We start from the raw sequence: 27,680 nt of genomic DNA on the forward strand, positions 1-27,680 counted from the left end.
GGCATCTTATCCGAAGGTACCGAAGTAACATTAAATCAGCACAATTTGTTAGACATAAAACTACACCCTGAAACAAACTGTTTGGTACACAGTACACGCACTGTATCACGACTATAGCAAGGGACGCAAAAATTATCTACCTTCTTTGATATTTACAATGTTTTGACACCAAAATATTTTTTTGAAAGCAGCAAATAAAAAACATGCAATCACCAGCCAGCCGTTGCCCGACTAAGCTTCGCAAATTTTTGTGCAGTTAACAAGGCAGGCTTCCGCTTTACGCTAAGAACATTAATTTCCAGGTTCGATTCTTTGTTTCGCCGCTAGAGGGGGTGGGGCGTCTTTCCCACCCTGGGCATCTTACCCCACTCTCCCCTACTAGACTATACATAGCACACAGTAACACTTCGATTGTTTGGCCGTCTGTTGCCGTCTTTAGCCGTCCTTTTATGTAGTTGTTGCCAGGCCAGTTGACCCCAGCCCCGCCCGTTTAGTTTCCATCTCTCGATGGATCCCGGAACCCATTCCCTTCGGCGACAGAAGTCCCCAGCCGACTCATCTCCCGGCTATTGGAGCGTGACCATACTCGGAAGTGTCGTCCCACGACTTCCAATAGCGTGACCGCAGTCGCCACTGCCGACGGGTCAAGGCGGCCTTCCGTTCACATTGGGAATAAGCGTACGTACGGCTCGCGCTCGCCTGCCGTCTGTTCAACTTTAGGGCGTGGAACCGGGAGGGGCTGTGTGAATATATGTAGGCATACGATACGACGATATAGGGTGGAATCCGCGACTGGAATTATCATTTCTGGCTATCGTGAGTCGTGACTTCTAAGGGTCATTTAGAGCCGATGGAGCTCCATGGCAGTGAACTCAGATAGCAGAGCCGGAGATTCGATGGAAAATATGGGAGCTCGAAATGCGAAGCTTCTACATAAATGCACATTGGATCCAGTGGTATGTTCCCCACAAATCATTAATTAAAGATGAAAATATTCAGAGTGGCATGTAGTCAGGTGTCACAAAAAGCAAAGGTTTACCTAAAGTACATTTACACGAGTTTAAGGGCACAGGGCGCATGACCCACTACGCTAGCAATCCGATCTGCGATGAGTGTTTTCGAACTGCGAGAGCTAATAACCGGGCTGCCAACCAGGCAGTGAGACTCGTTTACCGGCAGATAAGAGACGTCATGCGATTTGAGTGCACTCACACTTGCCTCTTGCTTAATGCACTTCAGTGGTGTAATTAAAACTCCTTAACAACATGAACTTCGCACTCGCACGAAAATACCTCAAGATCACGAGTAAGTGCCGTACCTAGCTCAACTTCCTGAGCCTTGACCTGAGACCCCAACGACACCGTTAATGGGTGGCGGCGTCTCCTTTATCCGAAATGGACACTTATCATCCATCATCTATGAATCATGGCTTGGGATCACTAGATACCGTCGCACAAGGCACCCAACGCACCTCTGGCTATCGTACATTACGCAATCTGCCACACAGATTCACGAGTCAAGACAAGCAGGTATATATTTAGCGTTTGTGGCAGCACAAACCCCCACGGGAACAGAACATGGACATTGGACGAAACAACGGTCTTACAACCTCCACTGGTACATCGCCTTTTCGATAGGTGAGGTGGTTGAAATGCACCCTCATTGGCAGTCGCGCCGGCGCAACACACTTCGATACGCAACGGGGGGTTACAACTTACAGAACACGGTAGAGTGTGACCCAACCGCAGAATCACACAGACGAAACGGACAATTTTCGGACACAAATCACACCCACACGGTATCATAAATCAAACACCGTAATTGGTAGAACAGTTGAACCTCACGGACCAATAAATCGCATTCGTCAATGTCGCTCTCTGGGGTCTCTACCAGAGACAGAGCTGACGTCACAGGTTCACACATGACGTCACAAGTCATATTTTTCACCAGTCACTCAATAATCAGCCCTTTTCCGACCGACTTTGACTAGAAACAAGCTAGCCCGCAGCGGATCGGAACTCAAACGGGGGTCACTTTTCTCGCCACTGATTCTGACGAAAGATAAACATCCACTTCACACTTTATCGGACAATATACACAGATCGGCATCGCTGGGATAATTTGACACTGCGAACTACACATGAGCATGGGCCTACTGCGGCAAGACAACCTCACTACTTCGCCAAAAGCTGTCCGTATATACCACCGGACACATGACTTCTTAGCTTATAGCCAATCCACGTACTAATCCAGCATTTGATAAACATAAATGAATTCTGTTTGAAAACCAAGCACGGATAACCAACGATGCAAGCCCTTATATATTCTGCCGAGGCCCGAGCCCGACGAATAATTATGGGAATAGATATTAAATTAAATAAATTAACGACACATTTACAAGAAATCAAAGCTGACGATATTATGTCGAGTTCACCCCACTGACATAACTGCAATCGCCAATGATTATCAGCTCAATCTTGGATATTGATAAGGCATTCTGCACCAATCCCAGCGGCTAGCGAATGTGACTTTTACCTAACGAGGACTAAGAACACTCACCCATCTGTTGGGAATGTCTATAATAGTTCATCCATCACACTATGCAAATCCATCGTCATGATTCCAACCGCACAGCACACAGAACCCTCACAGCTTCAATCTGGTCCACAACCAAACGCACCACCACAGCAAGCCGGCACGGCAGGAGCTGCGACTCGCGGCTATCATGACCCCGACAACAGCCATCGCGTCTTCCTCGCACATCACGGTTTTCGCCGGTGTCGCCTCTTTCTCACAATCGCTCCAGCCTTCAGGCGTTCTACGAAAGAGACGGAGCTCTCGAATGTCGGACCGGCTTGAGGAATAGGCAGGTCTCCTGCTGTCTTCATCAAATCACTAGACAAAAACGGCCATCGTTACACTGGTTACATGGGGGTGCTACGTCAATCGGTGCCACGTCAAACACTGCTCAAAACGCTAGCCTGGCGTGGCTGCACGCTGGACCAGTCACCGCGCGTGTCACTGTCACACGAACTGGACCGACGTTACTGAAACGGCTTGACGTGGTAACCATACGTTACTGGAAAATGGTCACGGACTTGCCTCACGCTCAGCACGTTTAGGTCACGCCTCTTGTGAGGCTGCCTCTGCTGGTGGGAGCGCCTCGCTGGCTCCCTCCGCCCCCTCTGCCGCCGCCTCAGCACTCTCTCCCGCCTCCATTGGCTCGCCTGCCTCTCGCTGTCTGGTTTTACCAGGTGGCCCGTCAGAAGGTTGGCCCAGGGTGTCGTCAGATAGACGGATAATGGCCATCTTTACCGCCTTGGTCGCCTCACCGGCGCGGGGGATGTAGAACCTGGGGCGGGGAGGGGAGGGGTGCACAGGTCAGGGCTGATAACGCGCTGCAGAGAACACACAGCATGGGCCAGCACACATCAGCTATACACATAGCAGCACAATAGCACGCATAGGCACACAGATCAAGACAGAGCACATGGGCTCATAAATCACGGAAAGAACAAAATTTAGGACAATGACCGAACACAATTAAACACGGGGAACATGATCAGTTACGATAAGAGACAAACTGGCGGCTGCTGACGAGCAGTAGTGGTAACAATGGCTCACTGAAAAGTTCCGTACCAACCAAAACGTATAAAACACTTCAGACTCAGAGCTCCACCTAACAGTTCGGCATACTGTGAGCCGAACATAATTCGAGGCGCCACAGCTGACACTCTTCGACAAACTTTGTCATTTAAAAGTCAACCCAACCGCGTCCCCTTCGTCCGCAGAAGCAACCCGTTCAGTTCGAGCGACCCATTCCATCCCGCTCAATCGGCACTTTCCTTGATAGATCCAGCTCACTGGCCTAACATACTCTACCTACCCATCGACATGTGCCCCATATTCTCCCAGACAAACCCTTTCCTCTAATCGTCATCTCAGTCATATATGATCAATGCTACCCACCTGTCCAAGTCCGTGATGGTCATGCCATCGCCGTCATTAACGCCGTATTTGAAGGTAATCAGCTCCGGTCGTTTCTTCTTGCTGGTGATTGTGACGACGGAGGTGAGTGAGCGCCGGGCGGCCAGCCGCGCCCAGCCGGGCTTGTCGGGCACCTCTCGCAGGACCAGCAGTTGGGTAGGTGTCACCAGAAGTAAGCTGGAGGTGAGAGAGAACGAGTTAGGTGAGTTCGGATTGGGCCGGTTCGAGTTGTAGAAGACTGTGACGATAAGTTGTTTGAGTGAGTCAATTTCGTAAGCAGGAAAAATATGTTATACTGTTCTGTCGTTCTCGTTCCTATGGTAAGAAAGGATGCACGACTGGAAACAGAGAATGACCCCTTTATAACGCTTTAAAATATTCAAAACTAGAACAAGCACCATACCGACAACTCTGTATCGCAAACAGCACTCCGTAACGAAAGCAGGCATAGTCTTCCCAGCCGCTACCGCCAGGACGTACCTGGGATGTGCCTGTTTGTTCTCCTTGATGTGTTGGCACTTGAAGTGTTCGAGGAGCTCCGGTTTCCGCATGTACTCGGCGATTTCCACCAGCTCCATAGTGGTCTCGACCGGCATCGTCAGCTCCTCGTCACTCCCTGCTAAATGGTTAATAGACACATTTGAATTAACGGCGTGTGATGAATCTCGTCACTCTGCACTAAATATAGAAACATTGACAGTCAGCAGTCATATTGAAAAATCGTCAGATAGACGCACGACAGACGCCCACCCCACATACTTATCTACGGCCCATGCCCTAACCCACCACTCGGCATTCGCTACATGCAGAATATTTACCAAGCAATCCCATGGTTTTATCTCCTCTCCCAAATTCCCATCCAGCCCGTCCCATGCCACGTCCTCATCCCCATCTTTCCTCCTCCCTGGTTTACTCACGTCCATCCTCATCATCATCCAGTGAGAAGACGGGCGCCATGTTGCGATACCGCTTGCCCTTGTCCTGGCTGCTGACATGCCGTTCCGTCTGCTGTTCCATAGCTGCGTTCGTGATTATATCAACTAGCTTCTCCTTCACCTGCTGACCCTTCATCTTCCAGCGCGCGTTCAGACGATCGATTAGAGAGACCTTGGTGCCGGTACCGGGCTGAGGAGGTTGAGGGGCGTCTGGACGGTCGCCTCCGGGCCCAGCGCCGGCGGGTGCCTCGTCTGGGGTACATACGACGCAGTGGCGCGCGCTGTGGTCCGTCAGAGCCGACAGGTTCTCAGAGAGCATGTCGTGCACCGCCTAGGGGTGAGAAGAAATATGCCGAGCTGTGATATGAAGTTAAAGGTATGGATATAACTTCCGATGGTAGCTATCTGTTTTGTGAATCAGTCAGTCAAGGCAAACACCCATTTACCAATAAATTGTACAAAACTTGCTTCAATGAGGGGCCCATTGCCTGCTCATATATTCCCGAGACGACATTCAACAAGCTTCAGACATTTGTAGCTCGGTTCGGTTTGTCAGTTGCCAACAACCACAGAAAGCTATCTAAAACCACAGAAAGCTGTCTATGTAAAATGGCGACGTTACCTGATAGCCTCCTTCCACCTTGCTGACGTAGAGGGAGCGTTTTTGCAGGAAAGAGGCCACCACCATGTGAAGAAATTGGTCCTCCTTCTCCCGACCTGAGCGAAGGCATGGAAAAATGTATTTTCAAGTGTGCGCAATGCATAAACAAAGTCTGTATTTGGTCTAACCAATAACTCAACCATGAACGTGAGGCAATAAAAAAATTTGCAAACGAGATAATTATAGTAAAGACGCCATGATAACATTCAAATAAACCTGTCAATGAAGCAACCTTGATACCCAATACGTAGGTATGTGATACATTACATGATTACATCGATCATAACTCAATAACACCAACCAGATCCGATGAAGCACAGGTGCTCCCCGGCAGCCGAGTGCTGCGCCGCCGTCGCCTGACGCTGTGCACTGAGCAGAGCCGACACGGCAGTCCCGAACGCGGCGGGTTCATACAGCATCAGAGTGCAGTCGAGGTGGAACGCGGTGGGCAGGTGACCGGCGTTATACTGGTCGGCCGGCCGGCAGTCCACCAGGAAAAACTTCACCTGAAATACGCACCGGAGATTGGACTTTCAACAATGGAAGAGTGTGCCATTCAAGGATAATAGCAATACTCGAACAGAACAAACGAAAGAATATCGTATGTTGGAAGCAGCTGCGTATTCGGTCAATCTCGTTCAGCCCATTAACAGTCGTGCCTCTCCCCCGGCCCATACCGCGAGGCTCTATTCACTCACAAACACTCCCCTTGCTATTAATCCTCCTCCGCGACCACACTTATTCCCTCCCTCCGACTCCTGACAGCCATCAGATCTCTTCAGTCACCACTCACGCATATAGCATTCAGCCCCGACGCACACAGACGGCTGACGCATTACGACGCATCCCCGTCCATCACAAACTTTCCCCTCTTTCCGACTCCCCCACTGACTTATGGGAATATTCCGCAATCTCCACACACACACTCAACATTTTCCGTATCTACTACACGCCTCCTACGTCTCTCTCTCTCTCTCTCTCTCTCTCTCTCTCTCTCTCTCTCTCTCTCTCTCTCTCTCTCTCTCTCTCTCTCTCTCTCTCTCTCTCTCTCTCTCTCTCTCTCTCTCTCTCTCTCTCTCTCCTCTCTCTCTCTCTCTCTCTCTCTCTCTCTCTCTCTCTCTCTCTCTCTCTCTCTCTCTCTCTCTCTCTCTCTCTCTCTCTCTCTCTCTCTCTCTCTCTCTCTCTCTCTCTCTCTCTCTCTCTCTCTCTCTCTCTCTCTCTCTCTCTCTCTCTCTCTCTCTCTCTCTCTCTCTCTCTCTCTCTCTCTCTCTCTCTCTCTCTCTCTCTCTCTCTCTCTCTCTCTCTCTCTCTCTCTCTCTCTCTCTCTCTCTCTCTCTCTCTCTCTCTCTCTCTCTCTCTCTCTCTCTCTCTCTCTCTCTCTCTCCTCCCTCCCCTCTCACCAGCTCTGTCTCCGGCAGTACATCGGGTGCGTCCCTGCTGTCCATGCTGGAGAGGATCTCGTCAGCATAGACGGGCAGACAGAGTGACTGAGCCAGCGGTACGGTCGGGGTGAGCAGGGACGAGAGGTGCGGCGCACACACCCCGAACAGCGACGGGTACAGCTTCTGTCGGATGGGAGGTAAAAGAGATGGTGAGGGCAAGTTGATTGAAACATCCAAGACAAAACAGAACATTGAGTCGAGCTTAATTGTCTTGTTGCACTATTACAGATAAAATACTTGATACAGTAACAAAGCCACCCTCCCAGGAAGTGTTAATCATGTCGCAAAAAAAAAAAAAAAACGAGAAAAACGGCGGATGTAAACAAGAAGGAAGCCAAAATTAGTATGTCACTCAGCGGTGCCTGTTGTACATCGTTCAATAGCATTGGTTAGATTCATGACCGTCAAGTCAACAGAACTGCCTCTAATACCAGGAGCCATCTTCTCACACAACCATGATCTTGCCATGTCATCAGCCACACGCAGTAACGCACCCGTCTGAACGACTTCGGTGTTCTCATGGAGTAGAAGTTGGCCAGCTCGCAGAAGTCTGGCACGTCATCCGACTGGATGAAGCAGGGCAGGGAGGCCACTGTGGAGACGATCTGAGCGCGAGGCTTGCCCTTCAGCTCCAGAATCTGGTCCCTGGGCGAGCGGAGGGTATCAGTGAGATGGGAGTTAACGGGACACAGCTTGTGGTACGGCGAGTTTTTTTTCTTGTCAACAGAAACCAATTAGCATAGCTGACGATAATTAACGCTGAAGGAAAATTTCATCTGCCTAATTATGTTCGTCAAGCGTCGCCGTTTCACCCACACAACGCCTAAACATAGTAATGACCCAGTACCATTCCTTAGCGCTTTGGTTAAAAAAAAGAAATTCCCAGATGAAACTGACTCCGACTCACTTAGCGTTGACGAGGATGACGAGACTGAGGAAGAAGATGAGGAAGGGGTCGTCCATCTGGAAGTAGATGTCCCACATGACCCGCAGCGCCTTCAGGTCACAGGTGGCCGCGAACAGGCTGTTCAGCTGAAACGAAACACACATTATGAGGGTACCTAATTTAGTGGTGTCAATCGGAACTTGAATCTTCGGAATTCCGATTTTGTCCAATGTCCAATTCGGAATTCGGTTGGACAATGACAGCAGGCTTTGGACAACTTTGGGCAATCGCTTGTTACACCTCAACATTTTTATAAAGTAATCGTGTTTAACATTGATTGGCAATTAGAAAGCTCAGCTTTCGATATGATTACCACTTTTGAGCTGGTAACGATACATTAAAAGCAAATTAAATAACGGTGTTGAGTGTAAACTACTGCGTAGATGTCGGACATCTTTGGACAAATGGTTGGCTTGGACATTTTTGGACGGACGGTCGACGTAAGTATTGGACATTGGACAGACATTGGACATATGTTTTCTGAAATTGACATCACTAGTACCTATATGAAGTCATGAATCATGATACAAAAAAAAAAAAGAGAATAAAATACTAAAGGAAACGAAACAGTTGAACGGCCAACTTCTGAACAAGTATCTACCAAAAGTTAACAAGAAGGAACAATGGAACATAATGAATTCCTGATAGCCCTCTCTTGATAAAAACAACGACAAATGTGTTGCGGTGTATGCCAAAGATCGGCGTGAATGCAGGCTTTTGTCAATATGCGACATTTCGAAGCTAACTATTCAGCATACATAAATCTCAGCTAAGGCGATAAGTTCGTAGCCCAGCAATTACTATCAGCCACAGCACATACCCATGTGGTTGCGAAGCTGTCGGGCGCCACTTTCATCGTGTCGAGGAAGTTGCAGAGCTCCGGCTCGTGGTAGAGCAGCAGCAGCCGCAGCAGGTGGTACGGGTCGCCGTCCTTGGTGCAGTTCCTGACGCGATAATCGTAGTCTGGTCAGTAACGAAGCCCTGCACTGCGAGCCATCGCCGACCTAACGTAAAACGGCCGAAGGGTTTCACATGATACCGTTCAAACTTCAAACCATTGAACTGGTAGGTCTTCTGGTCAACAGACATAGTGAGGCTGTTGAGTTCGTCAAAGACGGAATCCCGACTATACCGAAAGGCAGCCCCTCCTATGCTAGCTGCTGTATGAGCTGATCAATTCCCTACCAGTCCAATCCGACAAGCAACTCACTTTGGTATGTACCGCTGCAATATATTTGTGAACGTGAAGTAGAGCTCTGGTTTGTTCAGCTTCAGCGGCACCAGGGGCTGCAGTATGTCCATCCAGCCGTTACCGCGTCGGTAGGTGTCCCGCTGCGACTTGCAGTAGTGGGTGAGTACTGACTCGACGTCCGACATGACCGACACGCGGTCACCCTCGTCGTTACCCAGCCGGTCTGCGGCGGAGGGAGCGGAGGTCAGACAGACAGGGTCACGGGTAGGGGGGGGGGGACGAAAACGGTCTGCGGGATTGTAACGGGTGCGAGTTTCGGTTTCCAGTCACATATGTTTACCGGTAGCGATGGACGGAGCGTTGACGTTGACTGGTAATATGGGTAGGGATGGATGGAAACAGTCAGGCGGAGTCACGGGTAATGACGAGCGAAAAAGGTTAGTCAGGGTCACAGCCAACGCCCAACAGGTGACGAAGAACAGAAAATATTAGATGACAGTGTCACAAGTGGAAACGAAAGTGAAAAGTCAGATGGGTAGGGAAGGTCAGAAACGCTCACTGGTCACAGTGGGGGGACTGGGGGCGGTAAATATTTCCCCTTTAACTACTAAATCACAATACTCACCAACAAGCTGCTGGATGTCCTCCCGCATCGTCTGCTGCTCCGGCAGGTCGTAGATGTTGGTGAAGGTCATGAGACCATCGTCGACATCCTGCTGGATGTCCAGGCACGCCAGCCAGGCGGAGGCGCGCAGATCGTCCGGTAGGGGTCGGCATTTGGCGATACCGCGCACATCGACCCCCTCTGGGACACTGAGGAGGGCCGCCTCCAGCTCCAGTGTCCTGGCGGGCGTGGAGAGTGGGGTGGGGAGGGGTTAGTTGGGGTGGCTGGACTGGACACTGGGCAGGTAGATCTGGTGGGGTAGATGGACATGGTGACTAGTGAGAAGGCTGGACACCTAGTTGCTGGGAAGCAGTGTTCTCATTTTTAGAAACCTTATAGATTGTTTTAAAAATAAGTATATCTCAGTGGGTAGCAAGGGCAAAACAATAATATGAAATATAATTTCATCTAAAAAAATGTTGTTGTTTTTTCTGTATTTTCCTTTCCTAGTCAAGATCTGGAATTGCTGAATACCTATTGCTATTATTATCTGGTGTCAATAACTCAACATTGGTATTAGATAGGTAGCTATTTAAAGGAAAAGGGCCACCTTTAACATGGGGATTGAAACTGAGATAGCCATCTTGTAGCCCGTATCCGAAAACCTGTCTGTCTACCTCCTTACGGCCGATTTCGGCCTCCATTCGTAGTTATCAGCAATTTTAAAAGAAAATACGCCAGGAATGCGTCCTTATCCCAGGAATGCATTCTTATCCGACAATACAGCCACCCGCGGCGAGGCTTTGGTTTTTTACCAATCAGCTCCAACCAGCTCAGCTTTAACCAATCAGCTTATCTGACACAATCCGACGAGTCTGTCTTCTGAACGCTGATTGGCTTGAGTGTGACGTCATCGCTATGCCATCATACAGTAGGTGCCGTAGAGAGTATCAACATAGTACCAATATGTTAAATAGTTTTAAATACTTTTTCGCGAATTGTGCACTTCTGGCACCAGTTTTAAAAAGAAAATGAAAAATAATAATGTCAAAATGAAAAACAACAATATCTTCATATTTCACGAAGGTGGCCCTTTTCCTTTAAAGTGTTTTAGCTTCCATGGTTCAAGGGTAGATGACCTGTTACTATTTCTTGTCATATTTCTGTGCAGATAGTGCAGAGGTCAGTGATGAAAGGGCTGCCACCTGACATCTGGACAAGTTATAGAGAAAAGCAGTCACTGTTGAGTGTTGAGTGCCCATCCTGAATGATCACATGAGTTTTTACATAACTGAATTGAGTCAAAACAAGGCTAGGACTTGACATTAGGGTAGGTTAGTTTATATATCATGTTTATTTGAAAATTTTGGTACTGATTACTAGCATGATAAGATTGGACCAAACCAATGACTATTCAATAGTCTGCTGTTTGACATTGGCTCCACCACTGCCAAAATACAGAAAAAAACTATGTGAACTGAGTAATACCTACCACCTCATGTGGTTGGCAGTAGTGTGGTAACATCTACTGAATGGCCAGACTGCAAAGCATGACAATCTGTGACGTCGTCTCTGCACAGTGCAGACTGCAGGAGCACTTTAAAGCTGCCCAATGGAATATGTATATACCTAGGTACCATGTTGTGGTGGAGATTTTGTGTGAAATGGTGTGGACCCAACAATAATAACATTGTTGTGAACTCCTGGGTAACTTCTGTGCAGGTGCATCATTGTCCCAGAAACTGATAACGAAACAAGGAAAACACAATCTGGATTGATCAAAGGGTACTAGCCCTTTTATTGCAATTTTTGCACAAAATTGCAAACAATTTTTATATTGGTTGTAGGTCATCTTAAGTGTTGGCTCAAGGTTCGTGCCAATTTCTATTCAGGTTGGTGATTTCCTCCTTTTGCACTGCTTAAAAATGGATGAAATTCACAAAACAATAACACAAAAAGGAAAGAACTCAGTCAGAGAAAATCACCAGGTGGTAATGTCACCAGATTGGTGTGGGCTGGCCACTGGGGCAGATTCACCACCTAGCTGGTGCGGCTCGTCAACTCAGCTCAGTTGCAAACAACACTACAGTCTGACTTACTGGCATTTTAATGAGTCAAAGAGCATTGAAACCTAGGAACCTTAGCACTTAGAAAGATGATATAAAATATTTTTTAGCATTGACAAGGCATTAATGTAATTATTTTATCAATAATGCCGAGTGAATGGCACATACTCTTGATGAGACATATCCAGCGCACGAATTCCCGACGACTGCGTGAGCAGCACATGGCTTGATAAATTAAAGAGCATTTCAAAAGCAGAAGCAAAGCATGCACATTCATAAAACAGAAACTTACAGTACAATGGTACATTTTATTCCTTACCAAGACGTATCATCGCTCACCGCGTCACCATCCGACGCCATTTTTGTGTCAACTGGCTTATTGACAACTTCCAATAACAACAGCTGATACTTGTAAATGACGTAGAAGAAATTAATGCAAACGCCGTTTTTCTGAAAATATTTACGTATGAATTGAAAAAGTGTGCATGTGTTCTTTTTGAAACAACTGATTCAATAATTATTTACTTGTTTTTACATTTTAAATTGAATCCATTATTTACAGGAAATTTGTGAATTCAGGCATTGATGACGTCATTAGCCTATTTCAAAACTTTACAGGCAATGCAAAATATAAAGCCTTGTACAAAATGATGTGGCCTTTAGAGTGGCAAGTTTTTAGCTCCACACGAACACGAATATTCTCCAATATCTTTGCAAACGCAACCTCATAGGATAAGGAATCCCAGGCCAATGTGGCGAAACCTTTTCGTTTGTGCCTTTTGTGTAGAGTGATTGAATGCCCACCCGAGCTTATTGCACACGTGTCAGCGCTGCTTTTTTTTGGGGGGGAGGGGGCGTCCAGGGTGCTACCGTAAACCGTCAGTCACATCGTCTTCTGACCGACAGGATCCTTCATCCATGGACAGGACATTGCTTAGGCCGTATTTAGAGTATTCCGGACGGCAAAGACTCTACGTGATGATATGAAGAATCTGCCATCCAAGGTCGAAGTACCATCTCATGTCGCAGGTCGGCGATTCTACGTGACGCAGCGTAGAATCGTTGCGTAGGATCATTCATCTTCAACGTGTTTCCTTTTCCGTTACATCCAGCAAAATAACAAAACATATTGGTATTTAAAAGTGCAAACTGCAAACCGACAGGCAGAGCAAGCTAATGACGCCAACAAGCGCTCTCCTGTCTTCTGGACTCAAAACAAGCCTCATTCCCTAATCGACAGAGTTCGCTGATAAAGTCACCGGAGAGTCGCCGTGCAAGAACAATTTCCATCAGACTTGCAACTACGCGTAATGCATACATCTGTGCACGAAAAAGGTCTGCGGGCCTGTAAATTTGACGAGACAACTAGAAATCAGACAAACAACAGTCCGATACGACACACAAAAGTGCATTGAATCGTCGCCAGTACAAAACCTAGCAGCCACACTATGACACTCGCCGAGTCTCGACCGATCATTGGTGATCACTTGGATCATTCGTGATCGACCCCACTCAGACACAACAGAACAACTTAAAGGCAATCGAGAGCCACATAATGACGGAAAAAGTCATATCCTCCGTCCTGGTGAGCCGATAGACACTGCAAATTACCCGTGGGTAGCGACATATTGTTCACAAGGCGACCTTCGAGTGGGTCACCGTTTTGGTTTAGTCATTACAGTACGTCATTTTTCTTGACTCGTGAATACAACGTACATCACATACCATCAAAATGACAGACCCTCGGGCTGTTAAACTACGTCGCTGTGGACCCCGGTTTTGATTGACCTTCTGACGCCGAGCCGGACTGTGTTGCATCACTTGATTGGCTCTGAGCATCGGCCGGAGCCTGTGCCGCCGCGTCTGATTGGTCGCCTCCGGGCGCCTCGAGCTGCGATTGGCTCTCGGCGGCGGCCAGCATGTCGTCCGGCGGAGGCTGTAGCACGTCCACGCCTCGGATCTCCAGGCCAGGTATGGCGTCCTCCAGCAGGAGACAGATGTACGGCAGGATTCGGATGTGATCCATGCGCTCCAGCGTCAGAGTCTTCAGCTCCCTGCACCGAGAGAGCCGGGACAAGGTGAGTGCTCAGCAGCGCGCAGAGTGAATCGAAGGACAGATCATTGTGGTAAGAGGGCAAGTGCATTATTTCTAACGGGCCAGTCGACCGGTACAGTCGTATAAAGAGGAGAGTAATCAACCTCAGGCAAATAACGATGATCTGGTTACTCGATAGGGAGGAACATTACTACGCGCTACGTCACAGTTGATAAGCGCGTACATAATGCAAAAACAAAGCAATTCGTCGCAAAACCCTAAGACTAATTCTAATTGCTGTATAACATGTGTAAAACATGTGTTCATGTACAATCAATGCATATGCTGGACAATAGTCAAAATAATTTTGATTAGTATTGTCCAATGACACGAATACGACTCATATTCACTCCACGTAGCGGTGCCGACACTCACATAACTCGCCCCGCCTCTCCCGTCTAGCCCGCCCCCGCCGACTCACTTGAGCTGCGCCACGCCCTCGAGGCCGGTCTCTGTGACGCGCCGGCACCCGCTCAGGTCCAGGTGCTGCAGCGTGTGCCGGTACTCGCCACAGACGCGGTCCACGCACCAGTCGTCCACAAAGGGACAGTCGCGCAGGTACAGCGCGCGCAGCTTCGATAGACGAACTGTGAGCGCAGTGCGGGAGGGTCAGAGAGAGCATGTATTTCAGATAGGACGTCTGAAGGGTGTCAATGACAACACACAGGACTAAAATTGCCTTTAAATCCAAGGGCGAATCCAGTTGGGATACGGAGGTTGGTCAAATAACATGGCTGTTGCGCTTTATGACGATGCGTCACCACGATTTGCGAGTTCCTGGTAAACGTTTTTTTCATACAAATAATACCTAAATCATCGCATTTTACACTACACTCTGACTCATCTAAACGTCATTTAGTCTCCAAATTCTCCAAATGTCCCACCCACTGAGGAGCTTCAGAACCCAATATTTAACAACGCAACCCATCGACCAATTCAGCGTCGACTCACTGAAGTTCTCTAGTCCCTCGTAGACGATCTCTGTGCCACTGGCGTCCAGCTCTTCCACATACATGCCGTGAGTGTATCTGCCCGGCAGGGGCACGCTGCCCTCGGGGCTGCGGGTCACCCAGCGCGGGTCTCCCTGGCGGAGGAAGGGAAAAGGTAACGGGGCAACATAGATAAAAGCGAGCATTGCTGGAACCAAACTGGAACGTTCAAATAGCGCTCGTGACAGTGAATACCCCTTGCAAAATGCAAGGGAGCATGAAGCCGGATATCGACATTCACGATCGACATTCACAAGACTGCATTGAAAACGACAGTTTCAATCTTACACAACCGGATGAAAGCCACCAACAGATCAATAATCAATTAGACCGTCTTAGAACTGTTTCTATTAACTGGTAAGATATTCACTGTCAGTGACCTCACCTGGAGTCTCACCCTGCCGCCTCGGGCGATGATAAAGTGGGCAGCCGCCAGGTCAAAGCCCAGGATCTGATGGCGTTCCTCGATGAACCTGGGCGGGGAAAATGCCATTCAGAGTCAATGCTTGTAAAAGTAAGTCAATAGTTTTTATGTCGCAAAGGTGGAAAAAGTAAAACGACAAAAGGAGCAATGCCTGACTTAAAATTCTCATAACACGATCCGATGCTTCAAGAGCAATTACATTATAAGTGCAATTTAACTATGATGGTAAACATTGTTCGCCTTAGTTCGATTCAAAGCTTGTAAACAAACATTACCATGCGCGAACTGCAGCATCCTTCGGCAGGCAGCTGACAGCTCACCTCTGTTGGAGGACCCTGTTCTCTTTAACCTTGTCTTCCAGAAACTCCACGACAGCCTCCTTGCTGAATTTCATAGTGTTGAACCGCTGCAGCAGCTCCACCGTGGACGCCTGCTTGGGCTTCAGCAGCTCGAAGACGCTGTAGAACTCGAGGCTGTGTCGCTTCTCCTCCTCATCCATGATCCTGCCGTGAAGCCGGAGGGGTGGTTAACGTAGCCGATCACGTGAGTTAGGGCCTGGGGGCACCGTGGTGAATTCGGTCCTAGCAGAACGATGCATTATGCTATGATCTGTAGACGAGACACTGGACAAAACAGGGCTCGAAGAAAAGCAGGCTGAATGAAGACGTTATCTGCGTTCGACGGTAACAGCTATTTCGAATAATACATGCGTACTCCCCTTCCTCTCTTCATCGTTCTTCTTCTGACACAAACCAATTTCCCCTTCAACGCACACCCTTTTTATGTCCAACACACAAACCCTCTTCACCTCTACCTTTTCCCTAACGCCTCTAACGCACCTTCGCTCTCGCTGTGAAGGGCTCTCATTGTCGTGGTTGGCTCCTGAGGCCAGCTGACGGCGTAGAACGGTCAGGTGACGCCTCAGGTGGCGACCGGAGCGGCATCGGAGACCAAGCATCACGACCTGGGGTCAGAACTGGTCAGCTGGGTCAGGGAGAGGCCAACTGAGCGGCACAGGTGACAATCATCGCGATCTGGGACCAGTAGAGATTAGTGAAGTCGGGAGGCATCTACTTACGATCAACTACACAGAGGTCTATGTCGACCAATATTTAAACAAATCGTTGTCGCTAGCTATTTTGACAAAGGCAAGTTTGCCGATTTAGTTCGCACAATATCGAACTAAGCCATCCAAAGCCAAGATGGCTGGCGTGTAAATGCAACTGGTTACTTGTCTAGTTGATAGTTTTCACCATTGTCGTCACAAAAATATAGGCATCGTTAGAAGGCGCTTGTTTGTCGGGGCGGACTGTGCAACATTCAAATACCCAAACCACGGTTATAAGCCAGAGTTAGGTAAAGTACCTAGTTTATTTGAAACCAGACACCAAGCATACACAACAACAGTCAACAGCCAGTTACAAATTACGTTCAAGAGATACAAAACATACGAAGTCACAACTTGCGATGCTGACTGAAAGTCAGCTAGAATTACACAACTGATTGATTTTCAGAGTTATCGAGGCTTTCAATGAAGATAGTCAATAAATTTAGTTTTACGCTATCGTCTGGCTATTGGGTCAATTTTACACACCGTTTTGAAATCATTCGATAATCGCCCACAATAGCATCAGCAAAAGCGCTGAACGGTCCGTACGATTATCACAAGGCCTTTCAATTATGCGGAGATGAAAGAACACACGAGCACGAAATCAAAGGCTTGGACAGAAAAAAAACACCACAGACACTACGAGCTACTTCCATTGAAGACCCCAGCCCAGCAGAGTCTCTCTCACTTCACCACTCCGCATCACTCGCTAAGATGCAGGTCTTTCCCGACCGTGTAAATGGCCACGTGCATCATATTCGGCTTATTCCTCTCAAACGTCGCGATCGCCTTCGGTCGAGCCTCCTCCCAGGCGTACAAGTCACGGTAGATCGGTCTGACGAACTTCATCCTGCCCTGAGCGGTCACGAACTCTAGTGACGGCTGCAGCTGCCTCTCCCACCGGGCAGCCAGACCGAGACGTAACCAGCGGAATCGGATCTCACTGTTGGCACGCGCGTCCAGATCATACAGCTCCTGCATCTTCTCCAGCTTCTTCACCGGCAGCGGCGGCGCTTCCAGGAGCTGAGCCAGCAGCTCGATCACCTGACCTGAGGTCAGCGGGGTCAGGTCGTCGGCCGAGAACGGGCACAGCTCGTCAGTGTTCCAGGCCAACCAGCGGGCAGACAGATCCGAGCACACGCCCGCCAGTTGAGAGTCGAACTGCGGCTCCACTGGCGGCATGCCTGGCGTGTGCAGCCACGCCTCCCAGTCCACCTTGTCGAATAGACCAGGCGTCGGAGCAAAGTACTCTTCCAGAAACTTGCGGAAGTCGGCGCTGTCGATTGATTTCAGTCGGAATTTCTCCACGTACGCACGCAGGAACGGATCGAAGACCGTCGGTCCGCCAGCCAGCTGCTCCAGATACCAGAGGAACGCGTGACCTTTCTCGTAGGGAACCGTCGAGAAGGCATCATCGGGGTCCACGTCAGCCAGCTTTGGCGACAGGCAGGTGAGGGGATCATCGGCACCACGCGTACGAATCGTCTCACGGAGGCTCTTCCATCCTCCAGCTGCCGAGAAGTGCCTGGCAGGCTCACCGTGCAGCCGCGACAGGATCTTACGCTCCAGAAACATGGTGAATCCCTCGTTGAGCCAGAAATGCTCCCAGCTGCGGTTGGTGACCAGGTTGCCGGTCCAGCTGTGAGAGATCTCGTGTGCCACCACGTCCACTAGCGAGCGGTCCCCGGCGATCACCGTCGGCGTGATGAACGTCAGACACGGGTTCTCCGTGCCACCGAACGGGAAACTCGGCGGCAGCACGAGTAGGTCGTACACGCCCCAGATGTACGGACCGCAGAATGCCTCGGCGGCCTCCAGCATCTTCTCTGTGTCGACAAACTCGTGAGCTGCGCGGTCGACTACACCGGGCTCGGACCAGACCGAGCAGCGCGGTCCGAGTGGGCGCGACTCGAGATCGCCCACAGCCAGAGCGATCAGGTAAGCCGGCACGGGCACTGGCTGGCGGAACCGGCACCGCGCTGCGCCGTCGGCCTCCTCGCGGCCCTCGCGGAGGCCGGACATGAGTGCCGTCAGCTCGGCCGGCACTGTCAGCTCGGCCGTGTACGGCGTCTTCACGGCCGGCGTGTCCTGCAGCGGCGCCATAGAGCGGCAGTGGATGGCCTCGCAGTGCGAGTACACGTACGGCCGCCGCCGGCCGGCCGTCTGCTCTGGCTCCAGCCAGGCCAGCGCGGTCGACTCGGGCCGCGTGCTGTACTCGACGGCCACAGTCAGCGGCTGGCCGTCCTCCGGCGGCAGGGTGACACGCAGCGGCGTGCCGTACGCCGTGTGCTCGTGCTCCGACTCCAGCTTCCACTGGAGCGGCGCGCCGTCCTCCAGTCGGCATACTCCAGTCACCTCCAGCCCGCGGGTGTCCAGCAGCAGGACGGCAGCCGCCGGAGCGCGCCGCTCCACCCGCAGCTCCGCGGCGCCACGCAGCCGGCGCGCCTCAAAGTCCACCGTCAGACGCAGGTGGACCGAGGTGACGGCCGCCTCGTGCGGGTTGGAGAACGAGCACGGGTCGTCCGGGCACGTGGCGGCCATGGCGGCGACGCTGAAACGACGCGCGAACGCTGCTGAAACTTGCCACACCGCTGAAAACGGCGGCTGATTACTTCTGTGGAGGAACGTGTGGCAAACCAGAAGATGACAGCTTTTGCACTTTTTTCTTAATTGCTTTTTATAGGAAATAGGTAGTAGGTAACAAATATACAGTCCTATGAAACAGTTTTGCATTGATATTTCCAAGCGTTACACATAAAACAATGCGAGCATACTTAACTAGGTGCGTTATTCAGCTCTTATAAATCACCATTCACCAGCCAATATAACTAGCCCATCATAGCAAGGTCTAGCAACAAATATCAGGGTGTTATGGGCTGGCTGATGTATATACAAACAGTAAGTAATCTTTTGGCAGATATAACTTAGCTGTACTTGCTAGCATCAGGGGCTCAAGTCTCAGGTTTTTTTTTCTACATTTTTTGGCATGTCATTTAATTGAAATAAAACATCAATCAAGCAAGTTGCATTTAAAGCAATAAAATACCCTAGTTGAATTCTGGCTATTGATGACTACACAATAAGAGTCATATGTGTTAGGGTTCTGTCCCAGCCCCGTCTTGTCCCGTCTTTCCACTTCGTAGTTAGAAAACACAACGTTTCAATTATCTTGCATTTTCCATACGACTTCTGGCACAGATACAAAAATCGTTCGGCACACAGCCCCTTCCAAACACCACACACAGCGTCCAACCAAGAACTCCTCTCGGCCCGCCAGAAAACACCATTCCAGCCCCGACACGGGATTGGCCCAGAATCGACCACGCAACAAGTCTTGGCCAATCCCACCGCTACTACCATCCGATAGAAGAGATGGGCGCGGACAGTGGCGACGATTGAGTACCAAGTAGGCATAGGGATGGGAAAATAAACAATCTCTTCCTCCATCGACGTGAATGACGCAGCTCTAACGAATAACGGCGCAAATGGCTGCCAACCCGCTACCAAATCCAGTTTCCTCTATCGCTTACCCTCACATCCCCCTTCCCTTAAATTCACTAGGACGCGTCATACGTGAATCTATATGCCTAGTGACATCAACTCACTTCGCTGGTTTTGCTACACCAAACCAGTCGCACGAATCGGAGTATGGCAGCATTCGTACAGTGCACACAAATCAAACAAACATCCGACAGTAACATCGTTCTAACTTAACTCTTAACTTTAGGTCACACGTCCCACTACTGGTGCGTCATGTACCGGATGCTACCGACAGCATCTTCCATGTCTCAATCACACAATAGTTGACGAGTATCATCACACCATACCACTGGAATGTCAGTCGAGAAAACGACGAGGGCGACGCACCTCGCGTCCACATCTCGTTCTCACCACTGTCTCGGCTGCCCTGACCTCTAGGTCACCGGGCCCGGGTGACGCCCCCACCAACCGCGAAGGTGGCGCCACGGTCGCCTGCCCAGGTGCCGCCACTGACAAACGTTCACCGTCCTCACACGTCTGTGGGCGCTGCTCACCTGTCTCAGCACCTGTCGTCTCCAGCGTCCGCTCGTTAGCCACTGTCGTCCCCACCGGCCGTCCATCGGCCGTCACCACCATCGGTCGTCCATCGGCCGCGATCAACTCCATCGGTCGTTCACCAGTGCTTGCCTCGTCCATCGGCTGCTCTCCGGTAGCCGACTCCTCCAGAAGCTGCTCTCCAGCAGCCGTCTCCTCCAGCTGCCGCCTGCCAGCAGTCACCTCGGCCAGCTGTCGCTCGTCAGCAGCTGTCCCCGCCAGCAGCCGCCCGCCAGCAGCCGCCTCCGCCGGCCGTCGCTCGTCAGCAGCCGTCTCATCCAGCTGCCGCTCGTCGGTAACAGCTTCCGCCTGCTGCCGCCCGTCAGTAGCCGGCCATGGCCGTTCTCCGGCCACTGTTGTCGCCTCTGCCCACGGCAGGCCGCCTGCCGTCGCCACCAGCTCGAACTGCCTGCTATCAGCACCGACCGCCTGTGGTCGCCCGCCGACTGTGCTGGTCTCCGGCTCCGTTTCACTTTCAGATTCCACAGCCACTTCCCGGCTGTCCCAGGTATCAGCTCTCTTGAGATGCGCTCCATGGATCCACCTCCGTCGTCTTCCTTTTCTGAGTAGATAGTCCGGTGGTCTGCATTTGATGATTGAGTACGGTCCCTCGAACTTTGGCTGCAGTTTGCCCTTGACACCTCTCTCGGCACGGAAGTTTCGGCACCACACTGTGTCTCCCAGCTTGAATGCTCCGGTGGATTGCGCGTCAGTCCTGCGGCTCTGCTCCTGCTGCACGCGCTCAGACACCAGCTGGTGGATGTCCGTCAGCCGACCCCGTAGACTCTCCACGTAGCGCTGGTAGGTGCGCTGCTTCAGCTGCTCTCCGTCCAACTCTGCCCTGAGCACGGTTCGAGGCGAGAAGCCGTGCACCAGTTCAAACGGAGTGAAGCCTGTGACAGAGTGGGTACTGGTGTTATACGCGGCTGCTACTAAGGGAAGTAGTCCAGGCCAGTCTTCCTCAGCTGTGAAATGAGACAGCATTTCACACAGAGTCCTGTTGAATCGTTCAGTGACGCCATTGCAGCATGGTCTGTACACAGTGGTCCTCAACTTCTTGATTTTGAGCCGCTCACACAGACCTCGTACCAGTCCACTCTCAAAATTCCGTCCTTGATCCGTCAGCAGCGACTTCATTACTCCATACCTGCTGATCACCTTCATGAGACAATCTGCTACATCTTCGGCTGTCTGCGTTCGCAGTGCAAACAGCTCCACCATCTTGCTAAACAGGTCCGTCACCACCAAAACGTATCGGTAGCCCTGTTCGGTCCGAGGCAGCTCCATGATATCAGCAGCCCATTGCTGAAACGGTTGACCCTCCACAGGTACCGCTCCTCTTCCTTCCTGGCACGCTGTCGTCTTGGACTTGTGGGCCAAACAGGATGGACATGAACGGCACATCTGCCTCACGTCCAGTCGCATGTTGTGCCAGAAGTAGTCCTCTGTCAGTCGGTGAATCGTCCTGCGCACACCTCCATGTCCTGCCATAGGAACATCATGTGCCAACTCCAGCAGCTTCGTGCGCAGACTCAGGGGTACAAGTACCTGCGGCTTCTGATGGCCCTTTGACTCTCTCAGAATGATGCCGTTCTTCAGGCTGAGTCCTCCGAGCATGCTGTAGAACTTCAACTCCTTGACTTCACTGTCAGTCAGGTCCTCTAACTTCAGCTCTTTCCCTTGTAGATGCAGACTGAGTCTTCTCAGTACTGGATCCCTTGCTGTTGCCTCTCTGAACTCAGCCTCACCCTGAGTTGATGCTGACACACTGCCGACAACAACAGCTTCAACTGTTGCTTCATCAGCCACTTCTTCTCCATCCTCATCGTGACCTTCTGAGTCCACCACACGTCTCAGATATAGTCGGTGTAGTCCCTCGCTCTGTGGTACGAACTCCGCTGCGTTCACATTCAGCTGGCTCTCCTTGTCTGCTTCAGTAGGCTCGTCTTGTCTGGATAGAGCATCCACATGAGGAATGGAGCTCCCTCGTACATGCTCCACGGTGAAGTCGTATTCCTGCAGCTTCTCAAACCACCGGTACAGTCGACCGGACGGTGGCTTGGACTTCTGCAGAAACTGGATTGCCTCATGATCCGTCCTTATCTTGAAGGGCTTGCCGATCAAGTAGTGTCGATACTTCTTGACCGACTTGATGACAGCAGCCAGCTCTCTTTCGGTTGCCGACCAATTCTTTTCAGCCGGTGTCCATTTGCCTGAGGCGTAGGCAATGACGCCCTTTTCCTGGCTCAGCACAGCTCCCCATCCAGTGCCACTCCCATCAGTCGTCAGCGTGAATTTCTCCATCACATCCGGGAACTTCAGAAGCGGATACTCCTCCAGATCCTTCTTCAGCAGTTGGAAGTGTGCCTCGCACTCCTCAGTCCACTTGAAGGTCACCCCTTTCTTCAGCAGGTCCGACATCACAGCTGTCTTGCTTCCGAAGTTTGGAATATACTGCTGGTAATAGCCAACAAAGCCCAGAAATCGCCGCAGCTCCTTGACTGACCGTGGCGATGACCACTTGCGGAGAGCTTCCACTTTCTCTTCAGCTGGTCTGATGCCTTCGGTGCTCAGATGATGCCCGAGGAAGTCCACTTCAGTTACGGCCACTTTACACTTGGTTGGGTTCAGCAGCAGCCCTCCATCTCGGAACTTCTGAAGTAGCTCCTTCAAATCTCGCAGGTGTTCCTCAGTCGTCTTCGAGAAGAGGATGACGTCATCCAGGTAGATCATCACTTGTTTCCAGGTCATTCCTTTGAGTAGGTCTTCCATGATTCGCTGGAAAGTTGCTGGACTTGTCTTCAGGCCAAACGGTTGTCTGGTCCATTGATGAAGACCGAACTCTGTGGTGAAGGCGGTGACTTCCCGTGACTTCTCTTCCACTGGGACCGCCCAGTATGCTGCTCGCTGGTCTAACACCGTGAAGATGGTTGACCCCTGTGTCGCCTCCAGCATGTCCTCGATTCGTGGTAGCGGGTACGAGTCATGTTTGATTACCTGATTAACTGCACGGTAATCACAACACAACCTCATGCCTCCATCCTTCTTCTTGACGATCACTACTGGTGAAGCCCAGGGCGACGATGATGGTTCCACGAGGCCCTGCTCCTCCAGCTGATCCAACTGCTCCTTCAGCTGCTTCCTCAGGTGCAGTGGAGTGCGGTAGGCCCTCTGCTTGATTGGCCTGGCTCCTCCTGTGTCGATCACCAGCTGATGGGGTCCGTTGTACTCTCCTACCTCCTCTGGGCTCTTCGAGAACACATCCTCGTAGCTCTGCAGCAGCTCCTGGAACTGGGAACGAGCCGGCTCAGCAAGGGGTGACACATCAGGCAGACCCTCTGTCTTCTGCATGTGGCACAGCTCCGTATCCATCAGCTCATCCTGCCCCAGGACTGTCCCAGCTGGGATCACGACTTCATCATCACTCATGTTCAGCAGTCGAATCGGGATCGCTTGGTGGGCCAGACGTACCGAGGGTGCCATGACTACTCCATCCACCTCGGCTGGGTAGAACACTCTCGGCTCAGCAACTGTCACCCTGCGGATACTCATGACAGTCTCTGCCCAGGGGGCACATGTGACTGCACACCTAGCCCTCACAGTCGACCACCTCGGGATACTCCTGCCCTCAACTGTTAGTTGTCCTGTCCCACAATCGATAGTGGCCTTCAGCTGTTGCAGGACATCCATACCAATCAGCACACAGTCAGTGAGGTCTGCTACAACAAAGCTGTGGGGAAGGGTGGTGTCACCAACCTGCAGCATCACAGAACATCGTCCCATTGTCGTTACTCTGGTGCCGTTTGCTGCGACGAAGTGCTCGGACTCAGATGATGTCGCCTCCCGCTCCAGTTCCAGGTCATCAGCCACCTCCTTGCTGATGATGCTGGTCACACTCCCAGTGTCCACCACCGCCTGTACCTCCGTCCCATTCAGACAGATGACTGCCTTGACCTCCGCTGGCTGATCGGAGCAAACACGCCGCACAGTTCCTGATGCCTCCTGTGCTTGTCCCCCTCCTGGTCTGGATCCGCTTGCTTCCGCCCTCTGTGCCCCCGGCTGGGAGGGACACTGTCGCTGAACGTGGCCCCGGCCTCCACACCTGAAGCATGTCTGTGTGACATCCCGGCTTGATCCAGATCGACAGGCAGCTGCAAGATGTCCTCGTCGACCACAGCTGAAGCAGGTCGGGGCAGGATCCCGGCTTGATCCTGTCCGACAAGCAGCTGCCAGGTGTCCCTGACGACCACACTTGAAGCATGTTCGTCGGTGGTCTGGTGCACCCCTGGCTGAAACAGTTCTTACTTCCTTTGGCCTGTTGGTGTCAGTTAACTCGTTTTGAAGTTCTTCGGTTGTTTTTATTCTTTCAAGTCGCCTCACCAATGCTTCTGTATTAGTAGCTTCGCTGTCTAGTACCCTCAGACGCCACTGACTGGGTACAGCACGGGTAATCTGTTCAGCCACCAACTGCTCTTGGGCCTCCACACTCAGCTCTGGCATAGCAGCTCTTGCCAGTGTTTGCAGTCTTCCTACAAAGGCCCGAGGCTCATCTGAGGCAGCCATCTTTAGCTCATAGAACCTATGTAGAAAGGCTCGTCGTTTCTCGGCCGGTACCAGTCGCTTCATCACATGGTCCTTCGCCTCCTCCATGCTGGTGAGGGTGACGTCCTCTTCCAACTCTCTGGCCAGCCACTCATGGGCCTCCCCGAAGAGTGCCGGCAAGATGGCTCTCTGTTGACTGTCGGACCACCCGTTGGCCCTGGCCACTCTTGTAAATCCCCTCATGAATGTCTCAGGGTCTTCTCCCTCCTTATAACCACGGGGCTTGAAGACCGAACCGGATGGCTCCATTTCACTGGTCTGGCTATTTACGTTAAGATCAGATTGCAAAGTTACTGGTTTATTTTCCAAATCCTCAATATTCACTACCTGAACTTCCTCTTTTATCTTGCTCTTGATTTCACTCATGCGCCAGGATTGCCTCGCTCCGTTGAGTCAAATCCCACTTCTGTTGTTAGGGTTCTGTCCCAGCCCCGTCTTGTCCCGTCTTTCCACTTCGTAGTTAGAAAACACAACGTTTCAATTATCTTGCATTTTCCATACGACTTCTGGCACAGATACAAAAATCGTTCGGCACACAGCCCCTTCCAAACACCACACACAGCGTCCAACCAAGAACTCCTCTCGGCCCGCCAGAAAACACCATTCCAGCCCCGACACGGGATTGGCCCAGAATCGACCACGCAACAAGTCTTGGCCAATCCCACCGCTACTACCATCCGATAGAAGAGATGGGCGCGGACAGTGGCGACGATTGAGTACCAAGTAGGCATAGGGATGGGAAAATAAACAATCTCTTCCTCCATCGACGTGAATGACGCAGCTCTAACGAATAACGGCGCAAATGGCTGCCAACCCGCTACCAAATCCAGTTTCCTCTATCGCTTACCCTCACATATGCATGTCCATTATCTGTAAAAGTCATAGTAAATCTTGCAAAATACCTTTTGGTGTGCTTGTAAGTTGCATACCTATCATCATTTATCATTGTGTGTGCTTCACATATAACTAACTGCTAACTTCTAACAATTACCACTAACTTTACGAAGACACTAATTTATCTAATTTACAAAGTTACATCTCATAGACTCATAGGTAAAATGGAATGTAGGTAAATGTGTATTTCCACCTTAATCAGTCAACAATCTTGCTTACCCTTACAAATAGCAAAGCAAGAACAACCAGCACAACTTTAGAATAGCATGTCATGCAGGTTCTGATCTTGATCATCATTAGGAGTTGCTGCAGGCTGATATTGAGTGGATATTTTAGAGCACAATTGAAGTTGGCCGACATAATTTTAGACTATCTGTCCCACATCTGACATCCTCATTTGAAAAGGCTATGACTACTCTCACCAACCTTACAATTTGCCTGTCATGACTCAGGCCATCACAATCACTGTCAACTGTGAGGTGTCAGCGATGACCAATCAGTCGAAAGCTGGGAATGTCTGTACCTATTTTCCTCCTTGCAAGAAGTCCAAAACTAATTGTTACCTCAAAATGAAAAATAAAGAAAACTACAAATTTAATTTGAAAAAAATACAGTTAATTTTTAGCTACAGCCTGCACATATGAAAGCTGAAGTGAAATCCAAGAAGTGTTTTATTTAAGAGTTCCAGCAATAACTAAAGCTGTGTCAAACTAGAGCAGTAAACATCACAGGTGTTCAATAGATATGGAAAATTGAAAAGTGGTGTTTGATGCAGATTGCAGGGACAGTTTTTCCCAAAGTTTATACAAAGCTCCTCAGCCTTTGCTTCCTACAACCACAACTCACAGTGCTGTCCTATGAAAGGACGCCGGTGAAAACAGGGCGCCGGAGGGCATATTGGGTCACATGACATTCGGAAATCCTCACTCCCCCCGTGGGCCTTCTACATCTTACTTACTTACTTAAGATGCACGGAAAATTTTGGGAGGCCCAAGGCCTGTAGTGGCCTGTATTTCATGCTAAATGTCATGTGTGAATTTCACAAGCCTTGATCAAATCGCCCCAGGCACCCTGTTTTCACCGTCATCCCTATGAAATAATGAAAGCCAAAGCTGTTAGGCTTATCTGTTACACTCTTGGTCCAGTAAAATTATGTTGTGAAGAAAAGAACAAAATTTTGTCATCCCCACTGTTGAGAACAGGGGTCGAATTGATATCCAAATTCCAAATTATGACGTGTGTGAAGTCAATAAGGCAAAAGAAAGCGTCAATAATGCAAAAGAAAACTCACAATGCGCAAGCAGACTGGGCGAAGACCACAGCGGAGATCGTTCCAGCGCACGCTTCAGAAAAGCAGAAAGAGACTGAATAATCTTCAATCGCTTCTCAATCAAATCATTTGCAATTGAGAGTTGAGAACTTTGTCAATTCGCAAATCGCACGAAATTCAGTAAGTAGCGAAGATGGGGCAAGCGATACGAAATACAACGCATTGTAGCGGTGATTTATGTTCAGGGCTGGAGGCAGCCGACTCGTTGCTAGGCAACTTGCTGCTAAATTAGCAAAAAATTCCTCTATTAGCAGGTTGCCATAGAAAGTTGAAGCCGACCTCCGGCCATCAATTATGAATGAACAGTCGCTTTTGACCTTTCGCAAGGTAT

At 50.3% G+C, this 27,680-nt stretch overlaps 3 protein-coding genes across 4 annotated transcripts; all 3 read right to left on the minus strand.

The window, feature by feature from the left end:
- Positions 1-1,516: 1,516 nt before the first annotated feature.
- LOC122366357 (TBC1 domain family member 23-like) lies at positions 1,517-12,247 on the minus strand. 2 transcript variants are annotated; one of them, XM_043338532.1, is made up of 13 exons: positions 12,153-12,247; positions 9,789-10,006; positions 9,182-9,386; positions 8,792-8,915; positions 7,933-8,057; positions 7,520-7,670; positions 6,984-7,148; positions 5,885-6,089; positions 5,545-5,639; positions 4,905-5,253; positions 4,468-4,606; positions 3,970-4,164; positions 1,517-3,352 (listed from the first exon to the last, which is right to left on the minus strand). In XM_043338532.1, the coding sequence occupies exons 1-13, from the start codon at positions 12,191-12,193 to the stop codon at positions 3,124-3,126; spliced, it is 2,241 nt and encodes a 746-aa protein (XP_043194467.1). In that variant the 5' UTR covers positions 12,194-12,247; the 3' UTR covers positions 1,517-3,123. The 2 variants fall into 2 exon arrangements, with proteins under 2 accessions (XP_043194467.1, XP_043194468.1); XM_043338533.1 differs by having other exon boundaries at positions 4,468-4,603; positions 12,153-12,224.
- A 660-nt stretch (positions 12,248-12,907) lies between these two features.
- On the minus strand, positions 12,908-27,182 carry LOC122366360 (distal membrane-arm assembly complex protein 2-like). The gene is made up of 7 exons (XM_043338535.1): positions 26,978-27,182; positions 16,181-16,305; positions 15,662-15,844; positions 15,303-15,390; positions 14,880-15,012; positions 14,350-14,515; positions 12,908-13,887 (listed from the first exon to the last, which is right to left on the minus strand). Exons 2-7 carry the CDS (start codon positions 16,297-16,299, stop codon positions 13,590-13,592), a joined length of 987 nt encoding a protein of 328 aa, XP_043194470.1. The 5' UTR covers positions 16,300-16,305; positions 26,978-27,182; the 3' UTR covers positions 12,908-13,589.
- Positions 16,681-27,521, minus strand: LOC122366359 (leukotriene A-4 hydrolase-like). The gene is made up of 2 exons (XM_043338534.1): positions 27,311-27,521; positions 16,681-19,000 (listed from the first exon to the last, which is right to left on the minus strand). Exon 2 carries the CDS (start codon positions 18,988-18,990, stop codon positions 17,152-17,154), a length of 1,839 nt encoding a protein of 612 aa, XP_043194469.1. The 5' UTR covers positions 18,991-19,000; positions 27,311-27,521; the 3' UTR covers positions 16,681-17,151.
- Between the last annotated feature and the right edge of the window lie 159 nt (positions 27,522-27,680).

Source organism: Amphibalanus amphitrite, unplaced genomic scaffold, assembly GCF_019059575.1.
Source record: "Amphibalanus amphitrite isolate SeventyFive unplaced genomic scaffold, NRLGWU_Aamphi_draft 000800F_arrow, whole genome shotgun sequence".
Taxonomy (NCBI): Eukaryota; Metazoa; Arthropoda; class Thecostraca; order Balanomorpha; family Balanidae; genus Amphibalanus; species Amphibalanus amphitrite.